The following is a 20,162-nucleotide window of genomic DNA, read 5'->3' on the forward strand; positions in this document are numbered from 1 at the left end:
GTGGGACTTGGGGGAACCTTATGGGATGTTCAGAAACCAACCTCGTATTGGCTGGGTAACAAGGCAGGTGCCCTATTTGCTGTATTGCTCAGATCTTTGGAGTTTTTTTTTTTTTTTTTTTTTGGGGGGGGGGGTGCACACCTGGCTGCCTCGGTTCCCAGCTCTGTGCTCAGGGGTCACTCCTGGGGTGGTGGTGGCAGGAGATACCAGGTTTTTTGTTTGTTTATTTGTTTTTGGGTCACACCCGTTGATGCTCAGGGTTACTCCTGGCTATGCGCTCAGAAATCGCTCCTGGCTTGGGGAAACATATGGGATGCCAGGGGATCGAACTGTGGTCCATCCAAGGCTAGCACTTGCAAGGCAGACACCTTACCTCTCGAGCCACTGCTCTGGCCCCAGGAGATATCAGTTGTATGCAAGGCAAGTACCTTACCTGCTGTTCTCTCTGTGGGGCCTTGGACTATTTTTTGTTTTGTTTTGTTTTGTTTTGTTTTGTTTATGAGCCACAACTAGCATCTCTCAGTGCTTTCTCCTGGCTCTGTGCTCAGAAACATCTCCTGGGAGGCTTGCAGGAACTATATGGGATGCTGGGGATCAAACCTGGGTCCAACCTGGATAGGTTGGTGCAAGGCAAAGGCCCTTTCAGCTAGCTGTACAATTGCTCGGCCCCAATAGGGCTTCATCAAAATGGCTTTTTTTTTTTTTTACTGTTTTATATTTTGTTTATTGTATTTATTTAAGCACCATAATTAAAATATGTTTGTCGCTGGATTTCAGTTATAAGAAGTAAAATCCCAGGGCTGAAGCAATAGCATAGTGGTATGGCATTTGCCTTGCACACAGCTGACCCAGGAAGGACCTGATTTCGATTCCCAACATCCCATATAGTCCCTGAAAGCCAATTTCTGAGGGCAGAGCCAGGAGTAATCCCTGAACATCACTGGGTGTGACCCCAAAACAGACAAAAAGATAGTACACCTCAGGGCACATTTTAATAAAGGACTTTTCATTTTGCTTAGGGGACCCTATTGGATACGGCAGGGATTGAATCCAAGTTAGCCTATAATTGGGAAGTGTTTATTATTGTTAGGCTCCAGTGTTTTGACTTGGGGCTACATGGGTGCTGGTTGAGGGACCAAGTGGTGTTGGAGTTGAACCCAAGGCTCCCACATTCAAAGCCTAGCCTCCAGACTCTGAGCACTTCCCCAGCCTGCCCTTGAGGAGCATGTTTGTGAGTCTGTCCTTCTGCAGTCACTGCAGATACCGGGTATCTGTCTTCTACAGAACCCTCACATGTCCTTATCATCGAGATTAGCGATGGAATCAGATGTTTTCCTGGAACTACAGAGACTTTTGATGAATTTCCCTATTTTAAAAAAATTTCGAATTTTTCGTTTGGGGGCCACAGCCAACTGTTCTCTGAGTTTACTCCTGGCTCTGTGGGTCATTTCTGCCGTGTTGGGGAGTGAACCCAGGGTGACTATCTGCAAGCAAATGCCCTTCCTACTGTACTAAGGCTCCAACCCATGTTTTCCTATTTCTGTGACGTTTTACAGTTCACATTAATTAATTGATTAATTTAGGTTTCTAGTTCACCCCTGACAGTGCTTAGAGTCTCCTCCTGGCTCTGTGCTCATGGATCACTCCTGGAAGTGCTGGGGGGGGGACCATATTGGGTTGGGGTGGGACGAGGGGGGAGATTCTCTCTCTTCTCTCTCTCTCCCCCCAACACCCCGGGCTGACTTCTGACTCTGCACTCAGGGATCACACCTGGTGGGGTTTAGGTATGGGATGCTGAGGATTGAACCCAGGTCAGCTGTGTGTGTGTGTACAAGGCCTGTGCCCTCCCTGCTGAGCTATGTCTTGGACTCTGCTGTGTCCCTGTTTCCCTCCTCACTCCACTCCCCCCCCCCAAATTCTTTTTTCTTTCCGGGATGCAGGACGGCTGCCAGACATCGACAAGCTGACCGCCTTGACCCCCAACCGTCCTGAGGGGAAATGCCCACCAACCGCGGGCACCTGCCGGATGACCTGGAGCACCCCGGGGGCACCACCGAAGACCGGGGGGAAGCGTGGCAACAGCGCAATGCCGGATGGACCCCTACACCACCGCTGCGGGGCCGTGGGGGCCAGCTCGAGAAGACCACCACGCGAGGGCTGTCCCAGCATCCGAGGAACCCCGGCCTCAGGGAAGGGGAAGAGAGTGAGGTCCGGAGGATTCCACACCCCTGAGCACACCCACGACGCACCCAGTGTGGGGAGAAGGGAGGGCCCTGCTGGCAGCGCAAGATGGGTCCCATTCGTCAAGAATGTCCATCCCTCGTCTGGTGCGGCTTAGGCCCGGCCCAGGATCTTAAACCTACTTAAGCATGATCTCCTCAGCTTGCCCTGCATCTTAGCTTCTCTCAGCCATCTCTCCTCAGCCTCCTTCCATCCTCCAAAACCTGCTAATCTCCTCTCCTGGCCTTCAGGCCAAACCTGTCCCTGTTCAGGCGCCAGAATGTTGCATGACAGCCCTTTGGATCAGCTGGAAGGTGCTGGATGGTGATGGAGGGACGAGAGGCCTTTCTGGTCCAGCCCAGGACCACGTGTGTCCAACTCCCTCTAGCGGACAGGTCTGAGGTTTCAGGATAGCGGCAGGGAGAAAACTCACAGGCAGTCAGGGTTCAGGAAATATCAGCTTTATTCAGCCCTGGCCAACGAGTGTGGCCTATGAAAACCTCTTCCGCTGGATCCCTATTCAGCCCTGCATTGTACCTTGACTTTCAGTCTTTCCTCCTTATGCTTCTCTCTCAATCCATTCTCCAAAATCTTTTTTTTTAAACTACCTTTATTTAAACACTGTGATTACAAATATAATTGTAGTTGTATGATTACAGTCATGTAAAGAACACCCCCCTTCACCAGTGCAGGATTTCCACCACCAATTTCCCAGATCTACCTATTCCCCACCCCACCCACACCTGTACTTGAGACAGGCTTTCTTTTTCCCTCATTCATTCACATTGTTATGATAGTTTTCAGTGTAGTTATTTCTCTAACTGCACTTATCATTTTATGTGGTGAGCTTCATGTCATTAGCTGCACCTACATGGGAGATGGGGGGGAAGTAAGGGTTGGGACTGAGGCAGTAAAATATTGGAAATGAATTTTGTAGGGCAGTATCAAGGTCCCAATACAAGATGGATATTATGGATATATAGAATATATACACACAATATTATCAATATGAAAACAAAGAGAAAAAATTTCCACCCACTGTCCCAATATAAACCAGTGCTAGAACAGCCTGCCCTCCTCCCAGATTGCATTACCATTAGTGTAGGGAGAGATAGGGGGAAAGCCTGTTGACCCCTGTAGAGTCCACCTAGACCGGTGCCCAGGGAAAAACTGAAGTCCAGGGGAGAAAAACCCTATACCTGGCAAGAGCTGGTCTCCAGAATCAAGGACAAAATCGGAAGCCAGATGTCTGCCCATCCTCCTCCCCATGCACCTCCCCCCTGGAGTACCGAGGGAGGAGGGAAGCCTGAGGACCACTAAGAGTCCACCTGAACCCACTTCTGGCCATCTGAGCTGGCACCTCGGGAAGGCCTGGAGTCGGGGGGAAAAAGACAAGGACGGCTGGGGGATTGCCAAGTCTCCCAGCACTCCCCAGGCCGGGGAGAAGGGCTCTGGTATGGGGCCTCCCCAAACCCCATACCTGGCAAGAGCTGGTCTCCAGAATCAAAGAGGAAACCGGAGGCCAGATGTCTGCCTGCCCTCCTCCCCATGCACCTCCCCCCTGGAGTACGGAGGGAGGGGGGAACCTGAGGACCACTAAGAGTCCACCTGAACCCACTTCTGGCCACCTGAGCTGGCACCCAGGGAAGGCCTGGAGTCAGGGGAAAAAGGCAAGAATGGCTGGGAGCCTGCCAAGCCTCCCAGCACTCCCCAGGCTAGGGAGAAAGGCTCTGGTATGGGGCCTCCAAAATCTTCTAATCCCCCATCCTCCCCTTCACGCAAACCTTTTGAGACCTCCCAAGACCCCTCCCAGAAATGGGCAGGTCTTATCCTAAGTTAAAGTTATGTAGAAGATGGGGGTGGGTGACATCTCCCCCTCCCTGAATATAAATGAAGGGAGTAAGCTTTTGTATTCCTGACTCCACCTTTAGCCAAAGGCAGAACCTGATACTCCCATAACAACAAAGTTTAAAGTGTAATATTACACATCAGCCTTTTCCATCAGCATAACTTTTCTGCAAAATACACCTGTAACTTAAAATTTTCTTAATGCTTTTTAAACCAAGCACTATCCTGGAACTTCCTTGTTCCTGTACTTCTAATACTATTTAACCTCTTCCCTAGAACTCTCTTGTTCCTATTAACCTTTCCGTAAACACATTACAAGAACATCTATACAGAAAATACATTTTGAAAACAGGCCACGACATCAAAATACACGGTAAAACATGCAATTGGGAACATTAATTATGGAAAACGATAAAGCACGTTTAAATCAGCAAGAAAATGACTTAAATCAAAGTTACATGCAGGCGGTTTTAAATCAAACTTTTCAGTTGGCCTTACAGCTTCTCCACTGGGCACATCAGGGTGTGTTCAAAGTTTAAGGTGGTTCAAGCTGAAAGTCTGAAATTTCCAAAGTCGAAATCCATGTTCAGGCTGACGGTCATAAATGAGAATTCAGTCCGCTCTCAATACAGTCTTTTTTTCCTCATTCTTTTCCAATTAGGGCTCTGCATTAATCTGAGAAGGCTGAGGATTTTTGGAAACAGGATTTCTTGCAACAAAGTCTCAGTCCTGGGCCTCCGATGGGGGTGATCCAATTTTTCACCTTCCCTCGGTTACTGGCCCTTCTGCCCCTAGAAGGGGACTCGGCCATCTTTAAATGTGGCTCCATGTGGCCCAAGGTTTTGGGCTCATCCCAGCTGAAAAGAGCCAAAATGAAACACACTAACAAAAATCTCACCATGATTGTCCTCTTGGGTCCAGGGTTTAAATCCAATTTCGGGCGCCAGAATGTTGCCTAACAGCCCTTTGGATGGGCTGGATGGAGGTGTATGGAGAGATGGAGGGGTGAGAGGCCTTTCTCTTCCAGCCCAGGACCAGGTGTCTTCAACCCCCTCCAGCCGGCAGGTCTGAGGTTTCATGGCAGCAGAGAGGAAATGCACAGACAGGTTTCAGGAGATATCTTTATTCATGGCCCTAGCCACCACATCTGTGGCCTATAATCTTAAACCACACTATTTAAGCATGCTCTCTTCAGCTTGCCCTGGGTCTTAGCTTCTTTCAGCCATCTCTCCTCCTGCTCCCTCTATCCTCCTAAATCTCTCCCCCATCCTACTCCCCTTCCAGCCAAACCTTTTGTTACCTACCAAAGACCCCTCCCAGGGTAAGTCATATTAGCAGGTAAGGTTACTCGAAGACTGGGGGATGGGCAACATGAGGGTTCCATGGCTTGCTGCTCTGTGTCCTGGTCTGTGTTCTGCCCAGGACACCATTTTTTTTTGTTTTTTGTTTTTTTTTTTTTTTTTTTTTTTTTTTTGGGCCACACCCGGCGGTGCTCAGGGGCTACTCCTGGCTGTCTGCTCAGAAATAGCTCTTGGCAGGCACGGGGGACCATATGGGACACCGGGATTCGAACCAACCACCTTTGGTCCTGATCGGCTGCTTGCAAGGCAAACGCCGCTGTGCTATCTCTCTGGGCCCTCACCATTTTTTTTTTTTTTGTATTTTCTTCCCAGGACACTATTAACCATGGTTTCTGCTTCCACTGACCAATCCAGCTCCTGTTCTTCCGTTTTCTCTTTTTTGTTCTTCCTTTTGCTTCATCTTCTTTTCTCCTCCTCCTTTACCTCCTCCTACTCATCCACCACCACACTTTTTTCTTTTGTTTGTTTTTTAGGTTACTCCTGGCAGCGCTCAGGGGTTCCTCCTGGCCCTGTGCTCAGAAATCGCTCCTGGCAGGCTCGGGGGATTATATGAGATGCCAGGATTTGAACAACCGACCTTTGCATGCAAGGCAAAACGCCCTACCTCCATGCTATCTCCCCGGGCCTCTGACTCTGTTCTTAAGAATTTCTTCTGGGGGCCAAAGAGATAGCATGGAGGCTAGGCATTTGCTTGCATGCAGAAGGAGGGTGGTTCGAATCCCGGCATCCCATATGGTCCCCCGAGCCTGCAACCTGCCAGGAGCGATTTTTGAGCATAGAGCCAGGAGTAACCCCGGAGTGCTCCTGGGTGTGACCCAAAAACAAAAACAAACAAACAAACAAAAAGGAATGAAGAAGCTGGAGAGATAGCACAATGGGGGAGGGCATATGCCTTGCGCACTCTCGACCTGGGTTCAATCTCTGGCATTCTATATGGTCCCCCGAGCCTGCCAAGAGTAATTTCTGAGTTTTGCGCCAGGAGTAACCCCTGAGAACCACCGGGTGTTTTCCCAAAACAAAAAAATAGGAATGATGTTCGTTTGTTTACTAACGATGGTGATGATAGGCTGTGTGTTCACACACAGAGAGACAGAGAGAGACAGAGAGAATTAAAGTGACTAATTTAAGAGGCCAGAGATAACTGCAGGTAAGACACTTGCTTTATATACCCAGACCCTGGTTTCATTCCCGCCCTGAAGATCCAGGAAACACCATCGGGCACAGAGCTATGAGAATCCCATGAGCACCGCCGGTGTGACCCCAAAACAGAAAAACACACAAAGAATAGGCAGCTCAGGCGATCTTCTCTGGTTTGAAGGTTTATTTCTGCAGCCTCTGAAATGAGTGAGAAATTGCGCTGTGAGGCAATGCCGCGTACGGCCACGAGAGGTCGCGCCTCGGCCAAGAGCCGCAGCTGCGGGCTTGCCAATGACTTTAGTCTGCAGATAATCAAGAGGCAGCCTAGAAACTGTTTTCCTCCTTGTGGTTCTCAAACTTGTGGAACTCAGTATTGTTCCTTTTTGTTGAGGGGGGGGGGGTCACACCTGGTCTGTTCGTGACTTCCCCACTCTTCACTCAGGGATCTATACTCTTGGTGGGACTTTGGGGACCATATGGGCTCAAACCCATATTGGCTGGGTACAAGACAAGCACCCTATTTTCTGTATTTTGGCCCCTGGACTTATTTTATTTATTTATTTATTTATTTATTTATTTATTTATTTATTTAGTTTTTTAGGTCACACCCGGCGGTGCTCAGGGGTTACTCCTGGCTGTCTGCTCAGAAATAGCTCCTGGCAGGCATATGGTCCCATATGGTTCCCCGGGATTCGAACCAACCACCTTTGGTCCTGGATCAGCTGCTTGCAAGGCAAACGCCGCTGTGGTATCTCTCCGGGCCCTTATTTTAGTGTGTGTGTGTGTGTGTGTGTGTGTGTGTGTGTGTGTGTATACCTGTAGGTTCACTGTGTATTCCTGGTTCTGTGCCAGGGCTCACTCCTGGGTTGGTGGTGATAGGAGATATCAGTTGCATGGAAGGTAAGTACCTTACCTGCTGCGCTATCTCTTGGACCCTGGACTGTTTTTTGTTTTGTTTTATTTGGTTCTGTTTTGTTTATGGGCCACTCCCGGCGTCTCTCAGCGCTTACTCCTGACTCTGGTTTCAGAAATCTCCCCTGGCCAGCTCGGGGAAAATATGGGATGCTGGGAATAATCGAACGTGGGTCTGTCTTAGGTTGGATGCGTGCAGGGCAAATCCCACCTGTACTATTGCTCAGCACAGTGCACATTTGTTTTACTAAGTTCTATTTTTTTTTTTGTTTGTTTTTTTTGGGGGGAGGTCACACCTTGTGTTGCTCAGAGTTACACCTGGCTCTGTGCTCAGAAATTGCTCCAGGCATGCACGGGGGGAAAATATAGGATGCCGAGATTTGAACCACTGTCCATCTCAGGGCATATTTTCAAGGGACTTTTTTGTTTTGCTTAGGATACTGCAGGGATCGAACCAGGGTCAGTCATATGTGAGGTAAAAGCCTTCCCTGCTTTGCTGTTGCTCCAGCCCAACAGGGATTTTGCTAAATGGCTTCACACATTGACTTTCCTCTGTCATTGGAAAGTGTTTATTTACTTATTTATTTTTGGGTTTTGGGTCACACCCGGCAGTGCTCAGGGTTTACTCCTGGCTCTATGCTCAGAAATCACTCCTGGGAGCTGGAGAGATAGCATGGAGGTAAGGTGTTTGCTTTTCCATGCAGAAGGACAGTGGTTCAAATCCCGGCATCCCATATGGTTCCCCAAGCCTGCCATGGGTGATTTCTGAGCACAGAGCCAGGAATAACCTTTGAGCGGTGCCAGGTGTGACCCAAAACAAAACAAAACAAGATCGCTCCTGATAGGCTCGAGAGACCATATGAGATGCCAGGATTCGAACCACCATCCTTCTGCATGCAAGGCAAATGCCTTAGCTCCATGCTATCTCTCTGGCCTCCAATTATCTAGCATTTTTTCCTATAGTGAATTTCCCTATTTTAAAAAGTTTTCCATTTTTTCCATTTGGGGGCTATAGCCACCTGTTCTCTGGGCTTACTCCAGCTCTGTATTCAGCAGTCACTTCTGCCATGTTGGGGGAACCCTTTGGGATGCTGTTGAGTGAACCCAACTTAACTTTCTGCAAACACCCTTCCTACTGTACAAAGGCTTCAGCCCTATTTTTTCCTAATTTTATGATGTCTTACAGTTTATTTATTTATTCATTCATTCATTTATTTATTTATTTATTTATTTATTTATTTATTTATTTATTTATTTATTTATTTATGTTTCTAGGTCATACCTGGCAGTGCTAAGGGGCTACTACTGCTCTGTGCTCAGGGATCACTCCTGGCTGGGGCACCATAAGGGGTTGGAGTGGGGGCGAAGGGGAACCGAACCCTCATGGGTCCTTTGGAATCCTGAGCTTCACTTCTGTGGATGCTCAGGGCCCTTGAAGGAAAGAGAGAGAGAGAGAGAGAGAGAGAGAGAGAGAGAGAGAGAGAGAGAGAGAGAGAGAGAGAGAGAGAGAGAGAGAGAGAGAGAGAGAGGCAGTTTCAAGCGGGGGTGGAGGGAATCAGTCCCAATGAGGGGCCTAGCCAAGATAAGGAGTGATGGATTTCCAGCCTCTACCATGAAGGGGGTGCGTGTGGAGCACCCAGAAGGGACCTGTGAGCACAGACCAATGAGAGAGCTCAGAAGAAAGACAGTCATTTCCTCTGGCTAGCTGTACTTTCTTGTGGGGCTTAAAAAACTGCAGCCCTCAGGGCAAGGGATCCCCAGAGGTAGTGACCAAGGGACGGGAGACAGGATGTGGACAATGGTGAGTCCAGGGATGCATGCTTGGGGGGTCCTAATGGACCCTTCTCTCTCTCTCTCTTTCTCTTCTCTCACTCTCCTCTCTCTCTTCTCTCACTCTCCTCTCTCTCTCCTCTCTCTCCTCTCTCTCCTCTCTCTCCTTACTCCTCTCTCCTCTCTCTCTCTTCTCTCACTCTCCTCTCTCTCTCCTCTCTCTCCTCTCTCTCCTCTCTCTCCTCTCTCCTCTCTCCTCTCTCTCTCTTCTCTCACTCTCCTCTCTCTCTTCTCTCACTCTCCTCTCTCTCTGCTCTCTCTCCTCTCTCTCTCTCTCTCTCTCTCTCTCTCTCTCTCTCTCTCTCTCTCTCTCTCTCTCTCTCTCTCTTTCTCCAGCTGTGCTCAGGGCTGACTCCTGGCTTGCTAATGGGACCCTAATGGATGCAGGAATTGTACCCATGTCAGCTGCGTGCAAGGCCAGTGCCCTCCCTGTTGTGCTATGTCTTGGGCTCAGCTGTCTCATTTCTGGGCCCCTTGGTTTCTCTCCACTCCCCCCCGCCCCCCCCCCCCCCGTACCCAAATTCTTCTTTCCTTCCTTTCTCTTTTCCCTGCTTGGAGTCATAACCCTCCCAGTTCTGCACCCTGACTGTCCTCAGACCTTTTGCGGAACTTTGAGATAGCTCCAGAACCTGCCTCCCTTTCTCTCTTTCAGAAATCAGAAAATAGGAGTGAAAAAAAAAAAAAAAAGGAAAATAGGAGTGCTCCCATGGGGTGGGGTAGGGTCCAGAGCAATGGAAGTGGCAGGTGGACACTGGGAACCCTGGAAAAAGACCAGCTGTGGCCTGAGAGCCAGCGAGCTAAGCATGGAGCACGCAAGAGCTGCAGGGTTTGATCCTGGCACCGCCGAGGGTCCCCTGAGCTCAGAGCTAGGAGCCGGCCCTGAGTACTCCCTGGGGTGGCCCCAAACCAATATGGATGAAACAGGACAGGCGAGTTACTGAGCTGGCAGTGGGGCTCTGGGGTCTCTTCTCCAGCTTCTGCCTTGCTTCACCTGGTGAAGGAAATGGAGCCGGAATGGGGTGTGTGTGTCACGTTCCTTCCTTTCCCAGTTATGACAGGTAGAACATGTGTGTGCTTCTGTGTCCGTGTATTTTGTGTTTTTGCATGTATTTGTGTGCTTTCGTGTTTCTGTGTATGTGATTGTGTGTATGTGTATATGTGTGTGTTTGTGCATGTATGTGTGTGCTTGTATTTGTCTATAACTGTGTGTTTGTGTGTATGTATGTGGCTGTTTGGTCACAGCAGGCTTTGATGTCTCTATTTCCCTAAATAGTCCCAATCAGCAAGTTTGGAACCTCTGGTCAGTGCCAGCAGATGCAGCTTTGCGCACAGATTGTGGGCGATGGAACTTTCTAGAGACAGAGGTCTGGGAACCCATGGGATGAGAAATTGGGCCTGGGGGCCATGTTGAAATTCCTGCCTGATTTCTGTCTAGTATGTAATATCTGAGGATACTTTAGTCTCGGGCCCCAGGTCTCTCCATCTAAGTGATCTTTCACGCACAAAATGAAGGGTTTGTGTAGAATGAATTAAATTAATAATAGTCCTTGATGATGCTTGTTGGTGGATGGATGGTGAGGCCTTTCTCTCCCAGGCCAGGAGCCTGCAACCCCTTGCAGCCTGTGGGTCTGTGGGTTCAGGGGAGTGAGGAGGAAATGACCCACAGCATCAGAAGAAGTCAGGAGACATGAAACTTTATGATTAATAGGCCTTAGCCACCATGTGTGGCTTCTAAGCTAACCTTGTAAGCAGGCTCCATAAACACTTAAACATGTTTTGTGTGTGTGTGTTTGTGTGTGTGTGTGTGTGTGTGTGTGTGTGTGTATGTGTGTGGTTTTTGGTTCACACCCGGCAGCACTCAGGGGTTTCTCCTGGTTCCACGTTCAGAAATCGATCCTGGCAGGCTCTGGGATGCCGGGATTCGAACCAATGACACTCTGCATGAAAGGCAAATGCCTTACCTCCATGCTATCTCTACAGCCCCTTAAACTTGTTTTTTTATTCCTCCTTGATGCCAATTTCTCCTGCTGCTTCTTGCTGAATTTCTTTTAGAGCCCTTAGGCACCCCCTTTTGTTACCTTCCATAGACCCCTCCCAGATATAGGATGGTCTTCCTCTCCAGGAGAGATAGAAGGAAGTTGGGGAGGGGTTCCAGTTGGGAATCAAGTCGAGAGCTTGAGCAGATTTTGTGTTGGGATCCCTGGGCTCAATCCCTGGCACTTCCCATCCCCAAGCACTGGATATGGACCAAACTGAAATATGGCACAAAGGAAGCCATTGGAAAACTCAACTCCAAGAAAGAGCTGCTTTCCACCTGCTTCCAGCTGGCGTCTGGGCTTTCAGCACTGTCAAGGCTGAAACCGGCAGGACCTCTTCATTATTTTATTTATTATTAATTTTAATTTGTATTTTATAAAGATTTTAGTTTTTTTTGTGGGTGTGTGTCACACCTGGCAGCACTCAGGAGTTACTCCTAGCTCAATACTCAGAAATTGCCCCTGGGGACCCTATGGGATGCTGAGATTCGTCTAAGGCAAATGCCCTACCACTGTGCTATCTCTCCAGTCCGTAGAAGTATTTAAATTTAAATCAATTATTAACTTTTTATTTTTATTTATATATATTTTAGTTTTTGGGCCACACTTGATGACACTCAGGGGTGACTCCTGGCTATCTGCTCACAAATCCCTCCTGGCAGGCTCAGGGACCTTTGGGATGCTGAGGATCAAAGCCCAGTCGGCTGCATGCAAGAGAAAGCAAAGCAAATGCCCTTCCCACTTTCCTAGAGCTCTGGCCTTTCCCCTTCCTCCTCCTTTTGAACAGTTGTATACTCATCCTCTCTCCAGGCTAGCATGAGCCTCAGGGTGTGTTCAGCCAGGTCCTGGCCAGCTGCACTTGTGATCATTTGAAGCTTTCCTCAGAGAGTCCCACTGCAATGACTCCCAGTGTGCTGTTTCTGAGGCCGTTCCTAGAAACCTCAGAGCATTTCCCCTGGTTTGGTTCTGAGGGGCTGAATCAGCCAGGGCAAAGGGCTGAGGGAGGCCAAAGGCCGCAAGTGCTAAGGCAGCTGTGATCGCAGTCAAAGATGCTGAATCTTTTCCACATCTGGTGTGATGCGTCCCCACAGCACTGAGTCACACGGCTAAGGGTGGGGACAGTGGAATCATCAAAGGTCCAGGCAGAACATGACAGTCTGGGCCCTTCTGCTGTGCTGGACATGAACCATTTAGTGACTGGAGTTGCGGGAATTATTGGGGACAGGGACAGGTCCCAGGAAAAACGGAGGGCAAGATGTTGGGGCTGGGGGCCTCGGCCTAGGGTTGATCATTTTATCTTTTTATGCGGGGGGGGGGCATGCCAAGTAGTGGTAATGTGCCACTCCTGGCTCTGCACTGAGGAATGCGACGTCCCAGGAAAACTGTAAAGCAAGATGTTGGGGGCTGGGGTCCTTAGCTCAGGGTTGACCAAAGAAAATCTCTCACCGCATTAACTTTTCTTGAGGGAGCATGCCCCTGGCACGAAAGGGTCCCTCCTGGTTCTGAGCTGAGGAATCACTCCTGGCAGGCCCAGGGAACCATATGGGATGCTGGGGGTCAAACCTGGGTCAGCCACCTGCAAGGCAGACACCCCCTGTGCTGTCCTCCAGCCACTTTAACTTTCTCCTTTGAAATTTCTCCTGCTTCTAGAACTTGGAGACAAGAGCCCCCCTCATAGGCTCACCACCCTCCCTTCAAGTTTACTTTCTGTCTCTGCCTCTGCCTTTTTCTCTGCTCATCGCTCCCATCTACAGCCACCGAGTCACATTTCCGACCACATGCTTACTGTGGGACCATCACAGTGGGGGGAGGATTGGGGAGGCTTGATAGCGGTTGTACGATGGTTATGGGGGTTGTCTGGGTTGCAACCCCCAGCATGTGTGACACGGAAGGGCTCCTCCAGGTCTTGGTACCTAGGGGAGCCTGCAAACTCTCCCCGCGACCCAGTGTTTAGGGTCCAGGTTACTGACAGCCTCCTGCACAGGCGCACATGTGGATGCTGCTCTGCCTCCTTGTCATCCCCGAGCCCGGGTTCCCAAGCTGGCTCACCCTGCTATGCAGCATCCGTGAAGGGATGCTGAGAACAGTCTCATTACAAAACATTTTTGGGGGCTGGAGAGATAGCACAGTGGTAGTGTGTTTTCCTTGCATGTAGTTGATCCAGGACAGATGGTAGTTTGTATCCTGGCATCCCATATGGTCCCCGAATCCTGCCAGCCATGATTTCTGAGAGCAGAGCTAGAAGTAAGATCTGATTACTGCCAAATATGGTCCCCAAATCTTTTGTTTGGTTGTGGGGTGCTGAAGGATCACACGTTGTGGTGTTCAGGAGCCCCTGCGGTATTGGGCTAAAGCCAAGGACTCAGCGATATAAAGTCCCCTTTAGGTTTTTTTTTGTGTGTTTTAGTTTGGGGGCCACAGTCAGTGATGCTCAGAGGTTATTCCTGGCTTTGCACTCAGGGGTCACACTTATCGGGGCTCAGTGGTGAAGGACATGTACCCTGTGGGTTCCTTCCTCCCTCCCTCTCTCCTTCCCTCCTTCCATCCTTCCTTCCCTCCCTCCCTCCTTCCCTCCCTCTTTCCTTCCTTCATTCCTTTCCTCCTTCCTTCCCTCCTTCCCTCCTTCCTCCTTCCTTCCCTCCCTCCTTCCCTCCCTCCTTCATTCCTTCTTTCCTTCCTTCCTTCCTTCCCTCCCTCCTTCCCTCCCTCCCTCCTTCATTCCTTCTTTCCCTCCTTCCTTCCCTCCCTCCTTCCCTACTTCCCTCCTTCCTCCCTCCCTTCCTTCCTTCCTTCCGTCCTCCCTTCCTTCCTCCTTTCCTTCCTCCTTTCCTTCCTCCCTTCCTTCCTCCCTTCCTTCCTTCCTCCCTTCCTTCCTCCCTCCTTCCTTCCCTCCCTCCCTCCCTCCTTCCTTCCTTTCTTCCTTCCTTTCTTCCTTCTTCTCTTTCTCCCCCTTCCCTCTTTCCTTCCTTCCTTCCTTCCTTACTCCCTCCCTTCCTTCTTACTTCCTTCCTTCTTTCCTTCCTTCCCTCCCTCCCCTCCTTCCTTCCTTCCTTCCTTTCTTCCTTCCTTCCTTCCTTCCTTCCTTTCTTCCTTCCCTCCTTCCTTCCTCCCTCCCTTCCTTCCTTCCTTCCTTCCTTCCTTCCTTCCTTCCTTCCTTCCTTCCTTCCTTCCTTCCTTCCTTCCTTCCTTCCTTCCTTCCTTCCTTCCTCCCTCCCTCCCTCCCTCCCTCCCTCCTTCCCTCCCTTCCTTCCTTCCTTCCTTCCTTCCTTCCTTCCTTCCTTCCTTCCTTCCTTCCTTCCTTCCTTCCTTCCTTCCTTCCTTCCTTCCTTCCTTCCTTCCTTCTTTCCTTCCTTCCTTCCTTCCTTCGCCACATCTAGCAGTACTCAGGGCTTCCTCCTGCCTCTGCATCCAGGGATTACTCCTTCCATACTGTTGAATTAAATGATAAAATAGCTCTTAGGATATGGGCTTGGATGGTGGTGGATGATGGAGGGGCCTTTCTCTGCCGTCTCAGGCCACGTGGCTTCAATCCCCTGCAGCTGGTGGGTATCTGGGTTCAGGAGAGGGGAGGTAGAAAACTGACATGCAGTCAGGCTTCCAGAGATCATCTTTATTTAGCCCTGGCCAACATATGTGGCCTATCATAACCATTTATGCTGGATCCTTATTCAGCCCTGCTTTCTAACTTGTCTTTCAGTCATCTCTCCTCCTGTTTCTTCTCCATGCAAAATCCCTTTTTGTCCCTTAGGCCAAACATTTGGTAACCTACCCAAGACCCCTCCCATTTCTTGTAGGTAATGTTACAGGAAGAATGGGGTTGGGATAACACCATACCTCAAGGGACCCACTGGGATTCTGGGAATCGAATCCACATCACCCACATACAAAGCAAGAGCCCTCCCTGAATTACTAACTCTCTAGCCGTCAGCTTTGGTGACTTCAACCTCTTCTTTGCCTGGCCCCATACTCCAGCTGGCTCTGCCATGTGCACTCTCATTCTCTGGGGGTATTTCCAAAGCCCTGGGGCTTCCCCTTCCCAGCTCTGACCCTCATCCTACTTCTCATCTGCCTCTTCTCATGGCCCACAGAACATCAGTGAAATTGAGTTCAATCACTACGACAACATGACTTGGGATGGCCAGCATGACCCACCAAGTCTCCAGGCCCAGCGGTCAGTGGTCATGGTCATCTACGTGGTCGTCTTTGTGGTGGGTGTGCCGGGCAACCTGCTGGTACTGTGGGTGACCGGCTCACAGGTCCGTCAGTCTATTAACGCCATCTGGTTTCTCAACCTGGCTGTGGCCGACCTCCTCTCCTGCCTGGCGCTGCCAATCATCATTGCAACCATCATGCATGGCAGATGGCTTTTAGGTAAGATGGGCTGTCATATCCTGCCCTTGCTCTTGTACTTCAACCTCTACGCCAGCGTCCTGCTCCTCACCACCATCAGCGCCGACCGCTTCCTCATCGTCTTCAAGCCCATCTGGTGCCGGAACTACCGTGTGGCCCGGCTGGCCTGGCTGGCTAGTGGCGTGGCCTGGATGCTGGCCCTGGTGCTCACCATCCCTTCCTTTGTCTTTGTAGAAGGCTACGAGGATCCTGTTTCTAAGGACGTATTCTGCTTTGTGGACTTTGTGACAGACAGTGCAGCACTTACTGTCACCGTCATGCGCTTTGTCCTGACGTTCCTGGGCCCCCTGGTCACGATGAGCGTCTGCTACACTTTGCTCCTGCTTCGGACCTGGCGCCGGCCGGCCACTCGCTCCACCAAGACCCTCAAGATGGTGGTGGCTGTGGTGACCAGCTTCTTCGTCCTCTGGCTTCCCTTCCATTTTTCAGACTTGCTTTTTGTCTTTTTCCCCAGTCTCTCCTCCAACATGGAGCTAGTCGTATCCCTGTACATAATTGGAACGGCCCTAGCTTACACCAACTGCTGCATCAACCCCATTATCTATGTGGCCGCTATGGGGCTATGGGGCCAGCACATCCGGTTCTGGCTTGGCCGGCTGCGTCAACTGCTGACTGAAGGCTAGGATTCGGAGAGCAAGTCCCACCCGTTGTCCACGGTGGGTTCCGAGGTCCCTAACAGCCAGACCGAGGTGTGAGGGTTCCACGGCCTGCTGCCTTGTGCCCCGGTTCATGCTCTGCCCAGGACACTCTGATCCGGGGTTTCTGCTGTCACTGGCCGATCTGGCTTCTGTTCTTCCTTTTTCTTCATCTCCTTTTTTCCCCCTCCTCCACCTCTTCTTCCTCCTCTTCCTCTTCTTCCACCACCACCTCCTTCTTATCTTTGTCTTCCTCCTCTCCTTTTTCTCCTGTTCTTCCTTTAACTCCATCTACTTCCCTTTTTCTTCTTCCTACACCTGGTGCTGCTCAGGGGTTACTCCTGACAGTGTCTGGGAACCCTCTGGCATGCTGGAGATTGAACCCAGGTCAGCTGTGTGCCAAGAAGCCTCTCTCTCCAATCCTGATTTCTTCTTTTGCAAAAGAGTTTGATTTAGAAAATGCAGGGTCCAGAAGCCCCCCAGGGGGGCCCGGCCAGCAGGAATTAGCTGGGAAGGCTTCTTAGACAACCGCACTCCTATTTTGCTGAGTAGAAGCACAACCACACTGTAAGAAATTTAAGAGAGGTTAATAATAAATGGCCTAAGACAATATTTCACTGTTCAAAGGCGTTTATTGAAATACAACTCCTTCTTTTATAGTGAAGGAGAAGGGGGCAGTACAAAGGTGCTGTCAATCATACTTTTGGCGCGAAGTGGACAGTGGGCTAGGGGGCTGGATGACCTTCAAGCTATGCTGAACGTGCTGTTTCAATGGAAACTTTTAGTGTCCTTCTAGCTGCATTCCTAATTGCTTGACTATCAGGAAATGGTGCAATATGTGCTTGCCTAATTGATCTTGAACAGACAATATAGCATATACTTATTGATAACAGCCTAAATTACTCCGGAATGTGGTCTTAAGGAATGGGGCCTAGTTTCTGATAACTGTACCAGGCAGTTTTTACTCTCCTCCGGGCATAGAGCTAAATTATGTCCTGCAGCTGCACATTCTTTTCTCTTAGCTCAAAAATTTACAGCAAGACTGCATATTGCTTTTAGGTGAAAAGCTGGGCTATGGCAGAAAGAACAGCAAAATGTCCTCAAACAAGTCAGTTCCCAACAAGAAAACAAGAAGTTACACATCTCAGCTCTCCAGAATGGAATGATCTTTTCTTTTCTTTTTTTAGTGGGTCACACCTGGCTGTGCTCAGGGTTTACCTCCTGGCTCTGTTCTTAGGACTTCCTCCTGGCAGTGCTCAGAGGACCATAGGGGATGGAAGGGATGCATGGGTAAGCCCCATGCAAGTGCCCTCCCCATTATACTGTCACCTGGCCCCCAAATGTTAAACTTTATAAGTAAACCAAATAAACAAAACAGAAACTTTGGAATAGCATCTCCATTGTCTGTCCCTATCCCCCTGTACGATTGCTTCTTGTGAAATCACATGGAACTTGGACCCGAATATTGGCATTGAAAGGAAGAGATGGGGCCGGAGAGATAGCATGGAGGTAGGGTGTTTGCCTTTCATGCGCAAGGTCGGTGGTTTTAATCCCGACATCCCATATGGTCCCCTGAGCCTGCCAGGAGTGATTTCTGAGTATAGAGCCAGGATTTCTGAGCATAGAGCCAGGAGTAACCCCTGAGCTCTGCCAGGTGTGACCCCGTCCAAAAAAAAAAAAAAAAAAAAAGGAAGAGATGCAGATTTCATGCCTGTGGCCCCTTCCTTGCTGTTGTGTATTTAAACATTTTTATGGGATTATTATGTTATTGACCGTACCCTGATCGGTGATTGTGCCCTAGCCTAGGGTGTGACCTGGCATTCTGCTCCCACCCTAGGGTGGTACATGATTCTGCTCCCACCATTGGGTGGTACCTTATCCCACCATTGGGTGGTACCTTACCCCACCATTGGGTGGTATCTGATTCTGGGGTATAAAAGCAAGGGTGTGGAAGGCGGGGGTGGGGGGGGCTTTTTTCCTGGGCCTCTTCTTAGGCCTTTGGGCTTCGGCCACTTCATGGAATGAAGAGCTGTTTTCTTCGGAAGCCTGACTGCCTGTTGGCTTTTTTCCTGCCGCATTCACCTCAGAACCACCTACTGAACAGGGTAACAGAAGTGTGGTCCGAGCTGGAGGAGAAAGGCCCCATCCTCCATCCCTCCATCAGTCAACCCCATCTAGGGCTGAATTGCAACACCTTGCCTCTCTGATGCCCCCAGCCTGCTCCCCTCTCACTCCTGCAACTTAGTTCTTTCTAGAACTTTTGGGGGCATATTAGGGGCATGGCAGGATGGAAGGGTGCTCATAGTGCTGGTAGATGGAAGAAGGACTGGGGAATATGCGGAGCTTGTCTAGATGTCAAAGCAGAAGGTTGTGGACCAGAACTAGCAGAGTTGCAAGCCAGTGTGAGTTCATCGTCATGGAAAAATGTTCTGTCTTTGGGATCATGCAGTGGGTGAACTGGTGTCTGTGTGTGTGGTGTGTGTGTGTGTTTATATGTATGTATGTATGTATGTGTGTGTTTTGCCATGCCCTGCAATGCTCATTGCTTACTCCTGGCTCTGTGCTCAGGAATCACTCCTGATGGAGCTCAGGGCACCCTGTGGGATGCTGGGGATCGAACCCAGGTGACCTGCGTGCACAGCCAATACCCTCCTTACTTCTCTGTTTCTCCAGCTCCACGAGTTCACCTTTTGATGAAAAAAATGACAAATCAAAGCAGTCTGGGTTCTCTGAGTCCTGGAAATCCAACAAAATCCAGTTGGAAATGTGGTCATGGCTTGCAAACATTGTTGTACCATGTTGTGTATGTGGTGGGGGAGAAGAATTCATCCCTTCAGCGCTGGGTCTAGATAAATCCTTTGGCACTTTCAGAAGGAAAGACAGGTTGAAAGATGAACAAGGACTTGAGGACAGAGTGATGGAGAGGTGTTGGCATTGACTGTATGGAACCTGGGTTAAATTAGGCATCACATAGTGTCCCCCACACCCGGCCAGGAGTGATCCCTGGGCAAATACAGTACATGTGGAGCATGTATAAAGCCCCTGGTTCAATCCCTTCCACTTTGTGCACCCCAAGATGCCTCTGGGTCTTCGCTGGAACCCCTGAGCATCATGACACACAAAAACTGCCAAAATCAAAAGCTAAAGAGGAGCCAGGGATCTGGAGAGAGTTTTGTGTGTGGGAATTCTAGGTCTGGTTCCCAGAACTTTAAAGCTCACCAAATAGCTTCCAGGATGGCTAATTTGATCACTGCTAGAATCACCGGACTTTGCTGGGGCGAGATCGCAGAAATCTGCAAGGTTGCCGGGCTTCTGCAGGTTACTGCAGTTAGCTGCAAGTTCACCTGCTATTCCAGTGCTGAAAGGCTGCAGAGGACTGAAGGGCCCTGTGCTGGACAGAGAGAGAAGTTAGAAGGGAGAGAGAGGGGAGAGAGAGAATTAAAGTGAGTAGTTTCAGAGGCCAGAGAAATAGTGCAAGTAAGACACTTGCCTTACACAGCCAGACCCTGGTATCATCCCCCCTCTGTAGATCCAGAAAATATCATCAGGCACAGAGCTAGGAGTATCCCCTGAGCACTGTGGGTGTGACCCCCAAACAGGCAATGTTCTCTGGTTTGAAGCTTTCTGCAGCCTTTGAAATGAGCAAGAAATCGGGCTGTGAGGAAATGCCGCGACCGGCCACTAGAGGACGCCCGTGCGCCTCAGCCTGGAACATGGCTGCCGGGTTGCCCATGACTTGTAGTCTACAGCTAAGCATCCATTGGCGGCCAAGG

The 20,162-nt window shown here is 49.8% G+C and overlaps 1 protein-coding gene across 1 annotated transcript; it reads left to right on the forward strand.

Moving 5' to 3' along the window:
• Positions 1–1,998: 1,998 nt before the first annotated feature.
• On the forward strand, positions 1,999–16,377 carry LOC126028586 (C5a anaphylatoxin chemotactic receptor 1-like). Its single transcript, XM_049787537.1, has 2 exons — positions 1,999–2,208; positions 15,433–16,377. Exons 1-2 carry the CDS (start codon positions 1,999–2,001, stop codon positions 16,375–16,377), a joined length of 1,155 nt encoding a protein of 384 aa, XP_049643494.1.
• Positions 16,378–20,162: the final 3,785 nt, after the last annotated feature.

This window comes from Suncus etruscus, chromosome 14, assembly GCF_024139225.1.
Source record: "Suncus etruscus isolate mSunEtr1 chromosome 14, mSunEtr1.pri.cur, whole genome shotgun sequence".
Lineage (NCBI taxonomy): Eukaryota > Metazoa > Chordata > Mammalia > Eulipotyphla > Soricidae > Suncus > Suncus etruscus.